This window comes from Vicia villosa, linkage group LG6 (assembly GCF_029867415.1).
Source record: "Vicia villosa cultivar HV-30 ecotype Madison, WI linkage group LG6, Vvil1.0, whole genome shotgun sequence".
Lineage (NCBI taxonomy): Eukaryota > Viridiplantae > Streptophyta > Magnoliopsida > Fabales > Fabaceae > Vicia > Vicia villosa.
Genome location: NC_081185.1, coordinates 129,263,329 through 129,281,294, shown reverse-complemented (window position 1 = coordinate 129,281,294; position 17,966 = coordinate 129,263,329). Strand labels below are relative to the sequence as shown.

Genomic DNA, 17,966 nt, shown 5'->3' with positions numbered 1-17,966 from the left:
AACAGGGATGAAATACAAACAAATCATTATGAAAAAGTAATGAAAACCAAAATGCCAAAAACATAGAGGGCTATACTTCATTAATTTAAAATTTTCTTATCCATTCAATAACCAAACATTACAGGGATGACATTCCATAATTATCCTTCTTCTAGGGACTACAACTACAAAAACAAAAATACAAACTCCATGAACATCAATCTCACTACCATTTCTGGTAAGCAGCGAACAGACACCATGATACAATCAACAAAACTTTAAACAAATTGGCCTTCTTCCTTTCGTTTTTCAACTTCAATCTCATCTTCCCTTTTTTTTTGCTTCAAGGTCTTTAATGATGCAACCTAATTCCTGCACTACCTCTGTGCAATTGTAACTGGTTGAATTTTTAGATTCATTTGATGTTTTGTGTTCTAGCTCATCATCCCAAGTGAATAACTTGCAACTTGACATTACATCCGAATTTGAACATTTCCATAATTGTCGTTTAGGGTTTTCAATTGAATTTGAGATGAACATCTATTGCAACCACAAATTGGAATTTGAGACTGAGAGCAATTACCTACTGATGATGTTGCCATGGATGAATGCGCAACGACCTTAACACTAATGTTGTCTGGATAGGAAGAATTTGCAGAAGGTCGAAGAGAGGAAGAAAATGATGCAAATAGTATACTTTTTTGGATTTAGTCCTTCTTTTCAACCCCCTTCCACTAGGTATTCCACATGTGTAATTTATTATACAAAAGAACATATAAATTCATTTCCACGTCAGCGACGTTATACATCTGAACATTTTTTTAACAGACTTCTAATGTCATGGACTAACACAATCAAGAAAGTGAGATATGGGAACTCGGACAATATATATATATATAGGGGACGACTCAAGTGAGAACACTTGGTTATTATGAGAAATGAGAACAATGAATCACGACCATTAAATTTTGATTTTGTTGATTTTAATGAACTGGATTGATTTCTATTTCTATGATCCTTAATATTTATTTTAAATCAACATAGAAAGAAAAACCAATCCAGTCCATTAAAATCAACAAAATTAAAATTTAATGGTCGTGATTCATTGTTCTCATTTCTCATAATAACCAAGTGTTCTCACTTGAGTCGTTCCCTATATCAAGGATCGGACGAATAATGTAAAGGCTGATGGTTGAATCAATAAAAGAGTTAATAAATATACATATGTTAATTGTCATATTGTTTAAAATATCAGAGTTGAAATAATGAAATACAGAATTATTATTAATGTAGACAAATATGCTCAAAGACATTTTTATTTAAAAACTTATTTAAAAACTTACAAGAGTTCTTGCTCAGGGAAACTACAATTGTAGAACAAGTATGTTCTCCAAATTTCGAATGCCCTAAACAGACTCACAAACCTCCTATATATAGGAGTAAACTAAGAAGTCCGGACTTCAAACTTATTACAACCGGATTTCAAAAGAAAATAAACATACAAAGTGGCCGACAAACTTAAATGGCCAAAAGCAAAAAGTAAAATAAGATGCCAACATGGCTACATAATACATCAAATAACACCAAAATAAATAATGTAGTGGATTCCTTTGAGCTGTAAAGTAAAAATAATGTCATCTTTTTTCAGATAATTCCAACGAAGCTTTATCTCTTCTTATCTTTATCTCTTTTTGGCATAACAACTTTATTTCGTCCTTATCTTCATCCCTTTTTAGGCATAAGAGCCAAAATGACTTTAAAGTTGGACAAAGACAACTCTTAATTTGAATAATAGTAATTTTATCTTGGTAAAAGTGTCTTGTAACATAATAGATTCTCCTTAGAGATCTGGAATTCCATAACAGTCGTCTTCATTTTCCGGGACCATATCAGATGTGTTGGAAGCACTATCACTTTCGGAAAAGGCAGACATAGCATCTTTTAATTTCTCTATGAATTCCCTTGGATCTGTCGTAGAGGATAATGTGGCTAATACCTTGGATTTGTCTGCTAAAAAAGAAGTATCTTCAGAAGTAGATGAAGTTTTACATAATCTTGGATGATCTTTAAACCAGTTTTGTAAGGTTTTAGGTGATAGTAATTCAGGGTTAAACCTAACCCACCATTTAATAGATATCTTTTTGACTAATTGCTGGGCGGGACACTCTGCCCATATTTGTTCAGAGGAGAATGTCCAAGAAGTAATCCAGTTAATTCCAAAAACGGCACAAAAAGCCAATAAAGATTTGTGTTTAGGGCACGTAACAGTGGAAGTAAATTCCCTATAAGCTTTAGCGGCATAATCTGGAAATATATCTTCATTGAGTCCATACACATTGAACCACTGTATGAACCAGTTAGGAAAAGATAATGAAATATTCTTATTAAACCAGATGAACCAGGTATGTTCAAAAGGTTTAACACAGAGAAAATTGGACCAAGCATCCATGTGATCAAGATAGCTGTAATGTTAAGGAGTGTATTGTCTTGAAAATGATTTAACAGTTGTTGGAGGAAGATTCCAATCAGCGGGTGATAAGACCTTATTAATTTTAAACTTTGAAAATTTAATAACTGAGTTATCATATTCATGAGTGAGAGTAATGGAGTCTGAGTCTACTAGAATAAACTCATAAAATTCTCTTGTTTTTAATGTATCTTTTGGCAAAAAGAAGAATCCTTGAGGAAATATTTTTGTAATAACTTGTGTCAAAGAAGAGCCCTGAGGGCAGTAATGCTGTTCCAGAGGAATAATAGGCAATGAAAATTTTTTTGTAATAAAAGTTGTCCTCTCCGTAGGAGGAGGAGTGTAATATGCTAACTTTGATGGCGAATCCTTCTGAGAAGAAGAGGAAGCCGTAATTTTCTGGGTGAACTGTAAAGGAGAAACCAGTTCAGTTTTTACTCCAGACCCCTTTGAGGAGGAACTAGGAGGGCTAATCTTTGATAAGTAGGTGGGTGAACCCAAAATAATCTGCCTATCATTTGAGGGTAATGGGGGGCCATAAGACGCTTTAGTATTCGTCTTTTTGTTGTTCATGGTTACCCTGCAGAAATTCTCCTGTCAAAAAATCAGGTAAAGCATTTTTAATTCCTTCAATATGCATGATTTCAAAATCAAAACATGCAAGTAAAGATTGCCATCTGGCAAATATATGTTTAGAAACTAAATTTTTTACATCCTTTTGTAAGACATTTTTTGCAGATTTACAATCAGTTTTTAATAAAAACGATTTTGAAAATAAATCATCTTGAAATTTCATAATACATAAAACAATTGCTAAAATTTCTTTTTTAATAGTACTGTAATTTAATTGGGCAGAAGACCACGTCCCAGAATAATATCTAACAACTTGTTCCTTATCTGAACCCGGAAGTATTTGTTTTAAAATTCCTCCAAACCCAAGGTCAGAGGCATCTGTTTCAACTATTAATTTGGCACTAGGACATGGGATTCCTAGACATGGTAATTTTTTGACTATTCTCTTTAAATGAATAATACTTTGAGACATAGAGTCATCCCAAGGAGGAGGATTTTTCTTGAGACGTTTAAATAATGGTGCACAAATAGTCCTAAGCTTGGGAATAAAATCTGAGACATAATTAAGAAAACCTAGAAACCTTTGTAGCTGGTTTTTATCTTTTATTTCATTTGGGAATTTACTAACAAATTCTAGAGACCGGCTAATAGGAGTGTACTTCCCTGGCTGATATCAAAACCCAAAAATCTAATTTTTGATTGGAATATTTTTAATTTATTTTCAGATAAAACTAGACCATTAGTCTTAATTATTTCATAAAATTTATTCATATGACTTATATGTTGATTAATAGAATCTGAGAAAACTAAAATATCATCTAAATAAACTATGGTGAAGTGAGAATAATTATTAAATATATTGTTCATAATATTTTGGAATTCTTAAGGTGCATTCTTTAATCCTAAAGGCATAACATTCCATTCATAATGTCCAAAAGGTACTACAAAAGCGGTTTTGTACTTATCTTCCTCTTTTAATTGAATTTGGTAATATCCAGATTTAAGGTCAAATTTAGAAAATACACTTTTATTATGTAATCTATTAATTAAATATTTCTTATTAGGAATAGGATACCTAATCCATTGTAATGCGGTATTTAAAGGTTTATAATTAATTACCAAACGAGGACTTCCTCGCTCTAATTCAGAGGCATTGACAACATAAAAGGCAGAACAACTCCAAGGAGACTTGCTTGGCCTAATTAGGCCCTTTTTTAAATAATCTTGTATTTTAATTTTGCAATAATCCAGATGTTGTTTATTCATATGAATCGGCCTAGCTTTAGTTGGTATATTCATTTCCTTAAAATTAGGTTCATAAGGTAAAGATACAACATGAACTTTTCTTTTCCAAAAAGCGTTAGGTTGTTCTGAACAAAGGTCTTTAACAAATTTATCTTGTATTTCCTTGATTTTTTCTTGAATTTTCTTAGATTGTAATTGTTCATCTATTCTTTTATAATGAATTTCTTTATTAATAAAATTAATTTGTTTTCTTTTTATATCTATTTGATTTACATGGAATATACTTTTTTCTTTAATGGAACTAAGATCCCTAATTTTTTGCTGATTTAAAAATTCAAATTTAATGGTTCTTCCTAGAGCATTTGTAGTTATTGTGGTATCGCTAACAGTAAAAGGATATAATAAGGTTAGAAATGGTTTCCCAGTATAATAGTTTCATGAATATTCTTTACTAATAAAAACAAAGTTTTATAACATATTTGATCTTTGCGGATCTTAGCACTAGGTAATTTATAAGAAACCTATAATTTACTACCATTTGCTCCTCGCAATGATTCTTTTGTTTTTTCATAAAACTGAGTTGGGATTAATCCTTCTTGAATACAATTTAAATCTGCTCCAGAATCAATTAACGCAATTAGTTCATAAGTTTGATTTTGAACATTTAGTTGTACTCTTGTATACCATTTATGGGATATAATCCTAGCAATATTATCTATGTAATTCTCAGAATTATTAGTATCTGATATTGAAGGACTCTCAGTTGGTCTACTCTTTTGTTCTTGACTAATAATAAAGTTTCCTTGTAGCTCTAATAATTTTAATTCTAGATTATCTCCACGTTCTTTTAGATATCTAATTTCAGTCTTTAATATTTTTATTTCGTTATTTAAATCGTTAATAGTAACTGTTTTAGGTGGTAAAAACATTTTCATAATATCTTTAAATTCTATTTTATGAATGTCATTTTTATGAACATCATTATCATTAATAATATCTTTAATCTGACGCATGAAAGCTTCTTTACTTTCAGAGTCTTGCATTTTATCTAATATGGTGATTAATGTATTTGCTTGACTATTTGTAAGGACATTAATTCTTTTTGAACAATTGTTACAACTACAAAAATCTAACCCAAAACATTCATCAGAATCAGAGGCAGTTTCTTCCGAATTGTTTAATTGATTCACATCATCATAAGCTGATTCATAAGATGATTCTTCGGAAGACGAAGAATCCCCATTGTTTAGCATAATATTTTCTAAAGTTTTAATAAGACTTTCTTTTAATTCATCAGAAATATCTAAATTACTGATTTGATTGATTTTTTCTTTAACATTACATTTATTAGAGTAATGACCAAACCGACCACATTTAAAACATTTTACATCTTTGTCTTTGTTATAAGATTTCTTAAAAATTCTTTTATTCTATGGTTTCTTACCATGATTTCTCTTGTACGGCTTGTTATAAAATTCTTGATTATCTTTTTTATAATGTTTTTTATGGTAATGAGAGTTTTTCCTTTTATAACTAATTTGCTTTTTACCTTTGGGGTTACTGGGAGCCCTTATAGGGGCAACTCCATATTGTTCACAAAATGTTCCCATTTCGCGCTTACTATTCATTTTTTCATTTTTAATTTTATTTTGTATTTTATAATCAGTACATATCTGTATACCTGTTTCTATTATATAATTGGAAATTTCTCCCATAGACAAAGAATTGTAGGGAACAGTCCCATTACAATTTTGTTTAATATTGGTTTTAACTTTTTCAGCGGATAATCTAGGTAAGCCACTAATAAATCTCTCTTTCCAATAATCCGCCGCTCCGTCTGATCTAAGGCAGAGTTTAGAAAGAAACATGTCTTTATACCAACGATAATCAGACATGGTTGGGCAATAAAGGTTTATTAATTGATCAGAGGCTCTTTGTTGAAGTTTTAAAGGTTCTCCTACAAAGAATTTAGTAATTGCATAAAGGAGGGTTGTAACACAATTTTCTTCATTATTCTCTCCTTTGACTGCCATATCAATTTTTAACTTATCATCTGGGACAATGATGTTATCCCACCAACCTTTTAATTGACCAGTAAAGCCCATGACTATCATGTCTTTGGTCTTCTTATCGCTATTTCTTCTAATTTTAAAAGCTGTAGCAGCCATTGTCATTTGTTGAATGGTATCTAGAATTTGTTGCTCTGAAGCACCATCTATATTTCATTCAACTATAGATTCTCCAGAATAACTATCTCCTACAAAACTACTCCTTTCTTCAAATTGGAAATCAGCAAATGAAGGTCTAGGATAATAATTTCTAGTTTTTGGCCTAGGGCCTCTATTTCCCAATTTATTTAATGTACTACTACTTTCTCCTTTGTGAGAAAGGGTGTGTAATGTAGATGCGGATCCTAAATTTAAACCATTTAATCTTTTAATTAATTCATTAATTTTCTCATCAGACTCTTGTCCTAGCAGCATACCTTGTAGTTTTTCTTTTGAGGGAATATCATAATGATATATGGGTCTAGTAGGATCAAGTGTGTTGGAAGGTATATCAGTAGTATGAGGAATAGACTCCTCAATTCTTTCTAATTGTTTTGACATAGTACTTAAAATTTGGTTGGTAAAGTTAAGTTGACTATGAACGTTATTAATATCTTTTCTAGTTTCATCAGGACGTATAATGGTTTTAAAAGGAGATGCTTCTATCTCAACATTTTCTTTCAGTGGTGTTATTTTAATAGCTTCTAAAGGTGGGTGTATAGAGCTAATAGTTTCTTTTTTAATTGTTTTCCACTGAGTAGTAATTCTAGTGTTAACATCTAAAAACATCTTATTAGCGTATGGATTTTTAATTTTTTCTTCTAAACAGTATAATTCAAACCAAGTAAAGAAATATGTATTAATTTCATGATAACTTAAAAATTCACAAAAAATTTCTAAATATACTTTTGTTAATTTTTTATCAAAAGAAGAGAAATACCAATCTCTTTTTTCTTTATTATAAGTTGAGTTAAACTCATTTCTAATCCATGTTTTATCTATAATAAATGGATCTTCTCTAGTTAAGGTACCTAAAACTTGTGAAGCAGTAGGTGAAGGTGATCTAGAGGTTTCTTCTTGATAAATTGGGATAGGAACATCAGGATTGAAATCCACACCAGCTAAATTAATTCTAATGGTGGAATCGGTTGATCGTCTAGCAGCTTAAAGCTTGGCGCTAGAAGAGGCACTAACACTACTCGAAGCATAGTATCGGTGGGATTGACTCCTATTCATTCTAATTCTAACCGATCCATCAATATCTTGAATAACATCTCTAATAGTTCTAGCTTCTATCTTGTTAGTTTTAACAACATCTCTTAATATCCATTCCTCTGGAAGTTTATCTATTATATCAGAAGCAGTTAATATTTTTGGGGTCATATTTGCTTTACTCAAATTTGCTTCTATAATACAAGTCTCGTTTCTAGGGGTTGATCTTAGAGATTTAAAATCATAATTAACCTTTGATATTTTGTAGGTTATCCTACTAATGACATCTATGTTAGCAACTCCAGGATTAAAAGTGTCTCCAAGAGTTTGAACATAGATAACTAAAGAGCTTGAAGTAAACTCATTGGATAAGCTCATACTAAAGTTGGGATGGCAATTAAAATAAACTGGACCATCATTTAAGTTTGACTCAACTACAGCTATAGTTGAATTATGAAAATCTTTTATTCTAGTATCTCGTAATATTAGAAGGATTGGAGTATTCAAACCTAATTTATGTAGAGGTTTTATAGCCACTTGTATTAATCCTAAGTTTATGTACTTGTAACCTTCACGATGATGATTTTCTAATAAGTTTTTATTCAATAAGTTTATAGTTTTATACTTATTAATGATAGAAGTTGCAGATTCAGTTGTATGAATAATCTTTTTAATATTAAGCTCGAAGGTACTAATCTTATAAATCTCTTTTAATTTAATTTCTGGCATAGACCAGTTAGCTAAACGACTTTCCATTTCTTGAATTTCTAATTCATGGTTTTGGAAATTATCTTGATTTAATTCATAATTGGTACTACTAGAGGACGCGTGACATAAAACTCGATTATTAGTGCTTCTACGACTGCTAATTCTTAACTCGCTTAAAGCCCTTAAGATTTGTGACATGATTCAATACCAATTATTTTACAAGAAGACTTTTTAAAACAGACAAGTATCTAAAAGTCACTAGATTTCTTCTTAACTCTCTCTCACCCCCTTATAGTTTGTTTCTCGGACTGTAACTACAATGAGCTAAACCACAGTTTTACGGCCTCAACACACGGGACTAACGACCGGGACCACTCACTACCAGCAGGTACACTAACAAGATTCAAAGGTCAGGGTTAAAGAGTGGAGCAAATAAGAAATATGTAACTTTAAAATACTAAATATGTTTTCAAAAACTCCTTTTTTAATAATTGTATTAAACCACTATATCAGCTCCTTTTCAAGCTCTGATACATACATATATATATATATATATATATATATATATATATATATATATATATATATATATATATATATATATATATATATATATATATATTCGAAAACACGCTAACTTATAATCATAAAATTTTGAGTACTATTTAATTTGTGGTTTAAAGTATGATAATGATCAAATTAATGTTAAATGATATTTGAAATATTATCATGTATTCATAACTTTTTTTCAATAATAAAAAAAAATAGTTTTTCTTTATGTTATTCTAGTGTTTTTTAAAAAAACTAAAAATAAATGTTTGTGAATTTTATAAAAGATGAGTAATTTTTATAGATTTACTCAATAAATATTAAATCAATTAAATCGATCTAATTTATCTCTGAGGAGAATTGCTAGCAACACTCTCTTTTAAACACTCTCTCAAGCACTCATTTTTTTATTGGTTGAAACATGTGTGGATCCCCTTCACTTTGAAAATAGGTCTCACATAAAATAGTAGAACTCACACATGTTTCAACTAATAAAAGAGAAAGTATTTGAGAGGAGTGTTCAAAAGAGAGTGTTGTTAACATTTCTAATTTGTCAGACTGCTATAATCGAATCTATCAAAACTCACAATTATATTGGTCAAAATTATATCTTAAAAATGAAACTGCTACTTACATTAGATTTAAGTTTTTGATCCAAGATCGGTCGAACCCAACCGATGGTCCAACCCTTTGTAGTGTGTACAATATAGTAACTTAAAAATTAAATTATTTCACCTCAATTCTCAAGTACAATTACTATGGAGTTGAATTATCCGTGATTTCGGAACAAGTGGGCATTACCTCATCCCATTACGCATTGAAAGGTGGCTTCATTCAATCGTCCTATAAAAGTCAGAGCCAATTCACATGACAGGATCTTTTCGCCTCGGTGTCATATCTTTTCAAAATATGACTAAATATTTTCATTTTTTTATTTTATATACTATTCTTCACGAGCAGAGATCATGTGCAATTTACGACAACCTTCACATGAAAGGTGGGAGCTACTATAGTACCATGCTTCAGAAATAAACCACCTAAAAAAACTAAAGTAACTTTCATTTCATTTATGTAAAAAACTACTAGTACTAGTTAACACCAAAAAACCTCTATTTTGATTAAGTCAATTTTATCATGAAATTGTCCAAATAATCTAAAGTGATCGATTTTTTATTACATAAATCATGATAAAATATCGATAACTTTTATAAAATAAAATAAAAAATCCAAACCCTATTATTTTGCATACATATTAAAAAGTAATTTTCAAATAGTTAAATATACAAGTGACAAACTAATAAATCCGTCCCCGATCTGCAAAAACATTTAAAATAAATTGGACGAAAGGGACAAAATAATTGAAAGTGCAAGACTAAAACCTTGACTCGCCCAAAAAAAAACGATGGAACACATAGACTTGCGTAAATTGTATCTTTAAAACTTAAAAATTACAAAAATTTATGATGATAACTACCCTCAAAGAATCAGGACGGATTTATGAGGATAACTACCCTCAAAGAATCAGGTCTGACACATTAGAGAATGTGAATCTAAAAATCTGGTCTATCTCACGAAAAATGAATCGGGACAGACACATTAGAGAATGTGAATCTAAGAGTGTGTTTGGATGAGGTAATTAGAAATTTTAAAGCAATTTAAAATTCAAAGTAATTCAAATGATTCAATTCAAATCCATTCATTTTAAAATTATTTTGTTTGGATGGAACATTAAGATAATTCATTGTTAGATTTTTGGTGTCATTTTTTATAAAATTTAAATTTTTTGGACCAAATCAAAAAATGAAAAAGTAGGGACTAATTTGCAATTTTTAAAAATTTGAAGGACCAAATTGTAAATTTTAAAAATTATTAAGGACCAATTTGCAATTTTTTGAAATTTTTTGGGGTCAATTTTATAATTTTGGAAAATATGAGGACCAATTTGTAAAATTTGAAGAAATAATAATAACAAATACATTCTATGGAACATGAGAGGAATTTCAAATTCTTTGGTTTTTGGTGTCATTTCAAAATGATTAAATTTAACTTAGATGAAATACTCCATAAATTTCCATCATTTTAACAATTCTTCATTTTTGTATCCAAACAATGGATTTTGGTCAAATCATTTTAAATTTCCTCAAAAAATTACTTTCCCTCATTAAAATAAAATGCTCCATCCAAACACACTCTAAAACTTTGGTCTACCTCACGAAAAATTGCAAGCAAAACAGATATGTCAGACATACGAACCCATTTTAGCACCCCTAACTGCAAGAACATCCAATTACAGAAGCCCGGCATCTAATTTACTATATTTAAATAATAAAATTATGATCATTAGACTACTCTAGAAGGAAGAAAAAAAACATAGTGATTTCCAAATAGATATTAGAAAAAGTAGGTTCTTTGGCAATGGTTACAAGTTGGCTATTTAGCTCGTGAAGATAGAAAAACAGAGGAAGAGATGAGCTAGAAGCATTAACATTGCAACAAAATAACCGTGATTTCAATTGCATTGGTGGAACAATTTCCTTGTCACCTCATGCAACATTAACTTTTTACCTGACTAATACAACCATACATAGAAATTTATTGAAAGGATTAGAGACTAAAAGAAAACTGTTACTTTCTTCTCTCTTTTTTTTCTTTTACTTTTTTTCCATCTTACATAACAAAACAAAGGTAATGCATGTAATCAAGGCCTGCCACTTATGGACTTTGACCTGAAAATGGGTACATACACCATCTGGATATTTTTAATCAACTATTTACACGAATGATGACAACTTATATCCACTCATATATGTGTAGCTCACACTTTGCGTAGCTCACATTCATAGTAATCTAGTTTTATCTTTCCAAATGGTACAAGTTTAGCACTTTGTCACACATGTAACACAAGTACAACAAATATTAAAGATGTCCACTTAACACTTCCAAGACAACCTGCAGAAGCTGCAAAAAAACAAGATATCAGTGCACAATAAATAATAATAAAAAAGAAATATGTACAAAAAGATGAGATAAAAAATAAACCAAACTTCATTAAGCTAACTACTTATAAATTCATTCATAAACTGAGTAACCACTATCCACAACCAGTTTTAATATTAGTAATAGATAATGAATGTTATAAATGCAAGTGCAAAAAAATTGTAAAAGAAGTTGCCTCTATTTTGTGACTGACAAGTAATTAAAGCATTAGCATTGAACAAAAACTACTTTTATATCATTAAGCTTACTCACATGGTGATATTGATGGCCCGTGAAACTGTGTGCTCGGTTGTTCTGCAGCAGGGCCGCTCGTAGGTGGAGGCTCAGCATGAGCAAAAGCTACATTTGGCAAAGGACTCAAAGCAGGTACCGAATGAGAGGTATGGGTAGGGGGAGGGGGTTCAACCTGTGGTTTTGGTGATGAAATAGGAACATGGTGATGATGTTCAACGCTAGGGGCAATGGCAGGTGTTAGATAAGTATGTCTCCCAGCATTACGCCTAGATCTTTTTCTACGCTCAAATGGACAATCAGGAGGATGAGCTTGAGAACTTTTCTGAGGTGTAGGTGCACTTTTTGTAGCAGGGGGGGAAGCAACTTCAGGTGGAGCTACCCCCTCCCAGGGATTATGTGCAGGTGCAGGTATAGGAGAAGTTGCAGGAGTTAGATGGGTATCATGATGGTGGTGATGGTGATGATGATGGTGATGGTGGTGATGATGGTGTGAGGAATGAGGCACAGGAGCAGGAGCCGGTGATCTCGCGGAGCGAGTATCACTGCCGTTAAGGGAGTGCTGCAAGATAGTTGAGAGTCTGACTTGCTTAACCCTACCAAATTCAGTGTTATTCAAGCCAAGATTATGAGGTCCCATGATGGTTTGCGCCAATTGCTTTAGCCTCTGTTTGGATGGAGGAATCCCAACCGCAAGTAGAACCGAGGATTGAATAATCGTGGGAGCATCTACTGTTGAACCTTCAGAATTTGATAAGACGACTTGCAAGTTCTGCAACCAACCAGTAAACCCAATCAATATCAGCATGGCATAGCCTATGATCTATGAAGCACCGATACTTCAAAATCCCTGTCGTATCGTATCCGATACGCTCCGATACGCCGATACGCTCCGATACGCTGCCGATACGTATCGAAGGAGTATCCGAATTTTTTTAAAAATAAAAATAAAAAAAAAATCCGATACGGCTGCGATACGCTTCCGATACGTCCCGATACGTGATCTTCAATTTTTTTGCAGATTTTATTTTTTTAATGACTCTTCATTTATTTTTTTATTTTTTAATAGTCATTATTTATTTCATTATTTAATTCTTTCCTAATATTTATATTCCAATAATTTGTTTTATCAATTTTAAATATCTTATTTAATTAAATTCATCATTAGTTGGGACTTTCTATTAGGCATATTAGACAATAGTTGTACGTTATCATAAAAGTAATAGGCAATAACTATTAATAATAACTATGCTAAGTTTTTAATTCCAATAATATTGATCATTAGTGGCTATTATTAGTGGCTATTTATGTGACTAACATTTTCCAATTTTTCAATTCCAATAATATTGATCATTAGTGGCTATTATTAGTGGCTATTTATATGACTAACATTTTCCAACATTGAGACTATACCAATATCTTAGATTTAATATTTTTTTAGTAATATAGTTATGTATTGAAAGTTCTATTATGAGAGTGGTTTTGTTAGACTATAATTTAACTAAATATTTTATTTTAATCTTTATATGCGTATCTTAAACGTATCGTATCTTGTATTATTCAATTAGTAACGTATCGCCGTATCGGATACGTATCGTATCCGATACTCGTATCGTGTCCGTGCTTCATTGCCTATGATTAACATATAAGTGGTATCTTGCGCAAGAGTAATGCTAAATACACGGATACTTGACAAGGGTAATTTAATAAAAATATTATTGTCTCTTTTTCATTTATATATTTTTCTTATTATGTGTGAAGTGATCAATTATTGTGAGACAGAGGCAGTAACATAGAATCAGAATTGAAAGTTGAACTCAAATGTATGAAAAACAAAGTACAAACGAAAAAATGATTACAATAAAGAACATACCATAGAAGCAATAAGAAAAGAAAGAAGTTCGACAAACCTCATAGGATGTCAGATGTAATCCAGACTTTAGCTGATTTGTCAGCTCATTGAAATTTCTTTGTATTTGATAAATGGGAAAATTCAAAGAAAAGTTGAATTTTGTTTGCACTCTCTGCAAAGGAAATGCATTCTGTTGTGGAATTATAGTAATTCCTCCTTTGAATTTCAGCACTTCAAAAAAGGAGGGATCTCCAAATGAAGTGAGCTGCAGATCTGATTGGTGAATTACCAGGGATGTAAATAATGATCTTATCAAACTTATGGAGGCAGAAGACGTTTCTGAGTATTCACCACCATCAGGATCGACTGCAAATACCACTTTTGTCTTGTTTAGCCGGGATAACTGGTCTAGAGACAAGATGTTCACCTGAATTTTTTTAAAGAAAAAAGGAGAATGACATCAATATGTGAATATTAAGATAGGGCATTAAAGGAAACTACTAAGAGAGAGGTGTACTGTTGTAGTAGAGGGAGCTTCTATCTCCTCAAAAATTTCCCTTGCGAGCTGCAATTTGTTATCTTCTAGCACAGTGACCGGCTTATTAACAATAAAGCTTGCAACAATATCATGACCTGCAAAATTAATAAAATTATCATTGAGCAAGTAGATTTTATAAATTGTCATTATCATTGAAAGAGCTTGATTTTGTCAGTATTTGTTGGTATAGTCAAAGCCTTGGCAGTATTTGTTGGTATAGTCAAAGTCAACCTCTTTTAGTGGTGTGGCAAACTGGCAATGTACAACTAAGTGATAGAACTTTAACACTACAGCGGGTCAAAATTTATTCATAAATGAGACATATAGGAGCATACAAGTATTTAGAAAATTCAGTAAAATAGTTTAAATTTGGTGCTGACAACATGTGAGGAGACACTGAATTTGTTTATTTTAGAGTACGGAATAGAAATTGAATAATGAGATTTAAAGTATAATGTTATGCAGAGCCACAATACAAGATTCATATTATTAAGGAACTACAGTTATCCCAATTACCAACAGCTTCATCTAATATTGAAACTGAATAACCAAATTTCCAGTTGCCGCTTGTTGATTGTCCCTATCTCCACAACTCCTTTTAATGTTACACGACTTAATATTGCTATTTCATTTCGTCGCTTAAGCTCTTGTTATTCTTCAAGCAATCACTTACAATTTATAATATGCTAATCCCTAAATTTGTAAGAGAAATTGTGTGGCAGTTGGACATAGAATCTCCAATGGTTAAAAAGTGTGCTGAGTGCAACAGACTTATACGAGGTAGAAGTTTGTAATGAATGGAATATCAATGAGAGCTAACTAGTGGCCGGGCATATGGTATCGCATTGCCGTGGCAATTCGATGGGCATAATATTGAAAAACTTTCTCATCAAACATAAAGCTTTAAAATTTTAAGATTACAGGATTTAAGTTTGATTTCTCATTCCCAGCTCAATCACAGCTCCCTCCATACGAGGTCCAGGAAAGGCCAGATCCAATATCATTATCTATCTATTGTAGATAGTCTTACTTTGCACAACTCAATCTGTGGCCTTCTAATCACATGAATTTTTGCCTCATGACTGATAAGTATTCAACCCCTTGGGGAAGAACCAGGTCAGTTAGATACTCCACCAAGCATCTCATATTACTTGATGATCACCCCATAATATCCAAGTCTCTATCATAGCACCGCTCAGAAAGCCAATGCCTCTGCTGCTACAGTGTCTACAACGCTCCACCAATCATCTCAAACTACTCAATGTTGAACTTGAGCACCCCACTATACCCAAGTCTCTATCATCTCTTCATAATACCACTTATCTAAATTCTTGCGCATTAGCCAAGAGAGTCTTACAAAAGGGGCCAGAGTTACAACAAGTAATATCAACTCAATTTGCTAGAGATAGCCTAATGTTACACCAAAATTGCAATATTTCTAAGATAGACCATAAACTAGTCAGCTGATTCATGTCAGAAGTAAAAAAACCTGTCTCACACTCTAAAACAAGAAAACTATTTTATTCATAGGAGCTTATAATGAGATAGAGAATCTATTTCTTGTTATCATTCATACCAAAATTGATTTTAAACATCCTAAAACTATAAAAAAAAAAAGTAAAAAGATAATGTTAAAACTAGGTAATGCAATCCCAAAACAACTTTCAAAAGCGCAAAATCAAAATCATCAAAACTTACTAAAAATAGGTATTTTGAAAGTAATTACCAAAATAGAAAAAATAAATTTAAAAAAATAACATGATCCTACAAACAAGGTTACCTCTTTAATTAGCTAATAAACAAAACTACCATAGTAAAAAAAAAATCATTAATACTTAAATTATCCAATTAATAATCACTTCAAAAGCAAAATTGTTAATAAGATTATCCCTAATTAAACGGAATTAAAAAATTCAAATTAACGAAAAAATGTAAACTTTAATTCTTGTAAAACCAAAAACAGAAACAGATCTACTAGTAAATCCACAAAACAATGCAGCCAGCGACAAATCGAAAAAAGAGGGCTAAAAATAGCATAAAATTGAAGAGAGAAAAAAACGAACCTTTATATTTGGAATCATCGTGCAGATTCTTGTGATCTGCGAATCGAAGAAACGGAGGCAACCAGAACAAAGCAGAGAGGAACAAAGCAAGAGAGAAGAGGAAAACGAGAATGCATCTGAAGCCAACGAGTTTCTGAATCTGAGAACAACAACACCGCCGACACTCGGTTTCCGCATTCTGCGGTCGATCCGATGAGGTGGCGCCACGTGGCAGGTGTTGTTCTTCTTCGGATTTTCCCATTGGAAGTACAATGCAGTGGAAGTGGGAGAGGAAGTTCAGTGGTCATTCTCTTGGGGCGTGTTTGGTGAACCCATTTGAGAGAATACACTGAGAAAGTGTTAGTGAGAAAAGTGATTATTTTGTTGGAGAATTTTGTTTGATTTTGGGTTGGGATGAGGAAAAAATAGAGAAATGTTTAGGGTTTGAAAGAGGAAAGGAAGAGATAGTGAAGTAACTCGTGCTGCAAGATTAACAACAAGTGTCATTTTCTTTTGGAGAGACAATGCTTTTATTCATTTTTGCTTTTTGTTTTTTATTTTTTGAATGGTAAGAAAATATGTTTTATTTTTAGGAATCAATTTTTTTGTCATTGTGTAGAGTACTAGTAGTTCTTATAATTAAGGGTTTATTCGATTATCACCGATTTCAAGAATCAGAGAATATTTAGGTGAGTCGAACTCCGAAGACTCATTCAAGTTAGGATAGATTTTAAGAGTTAATAAACCATTATAAAAATACTTATCGGTCATCCGTTAAAAAAAAAAATTCACATTTATCGAGTACTGTAAAATTTAAATTCAGATAATATTTATATATTTATTATAATATGTTTATTTTCAAAGTCTTTGAATTAAAAAAAAAAAAAGTAGAGATTGTTATTAATTGTGGAAGTGTCCACTAGCATGGCACTAAGGTGAAAAAATTAAATAAAAAGAAGAACGCATTGTGTGGTGTCATGTGGAGGAAAGTATTTGTGGGGTGGTGGTGAGGTAAGGTTTGATGAGTTTGACTCTTTTGCTAAGTTGAAAAGCACCCGCACCCTCATTTTATATTTATCATGCTTTGCTTGTTGTAAAGGATAGTATCAAGAAGTGATTTACTACTAAAAAATAAAAGCGATTTCAAGTGTTCTTACATATTTATATTTATTAGCAAGAACATGTTCTTATATTTATAACAAAACAATAAATGTTAATTGTTTATTAGAGGTGAGAACAAATTTTACCAATAGGAATTTACGACAAGTAAAAATTAGTATTTTTAAATTGAGAAAGTTAAAAATTTAGAGAGACTCTTAATTCATTCTTTGGTCTCTTATGCATTATGTGCGTTGCCAAAAATACTCTCTGTTTTTATATATGTATCTTCAAAAGTATCTTTTTTTTAAAAGCGCATTTGTTTCGTAAATGCACCTATGGAATTCTTTCAGTTATGCATTTACGAAAGCATTTGATATTAAACACGCGATAAACTGCTCCCCCTCTCTCATTCGCACACTTTTCA

General features: G+C 31.5%; 1 protein-coding gene across 1 annotated transcript; it reads right to left on the bottom strand.

Annotated features, from left to right (window-relative positions):
- Positions 1-11,249: 11,249 nt before the first annotated feature.
- Positions 11,250-16,947, bottom strand: LOC131609983 (uncharacterized). The gene is made up of 5 exons (XM_058881831.1): positions 16,463-16,947; positions 14,379-14,494; positions 13,920-14,288; positions 12,031-12,781; positions 11,250-11,739 (listed from the first exon to the last, which is right to left on the bottom strand). Exons 1-5 carry the CDS (start codon positions 16,701-16,703, stop codon positions 11,669-11,671), a joined length of 1,548 nt encoding a protein of 515 aa, XP_058737814.1. The 5' UTR covers positions 16,704-16,947; the 3' UTR covers positions 11,250-11,668.
- Between the last annotated feature and the right edge of the window lie 1,019 nt (positions 16,948-17,966).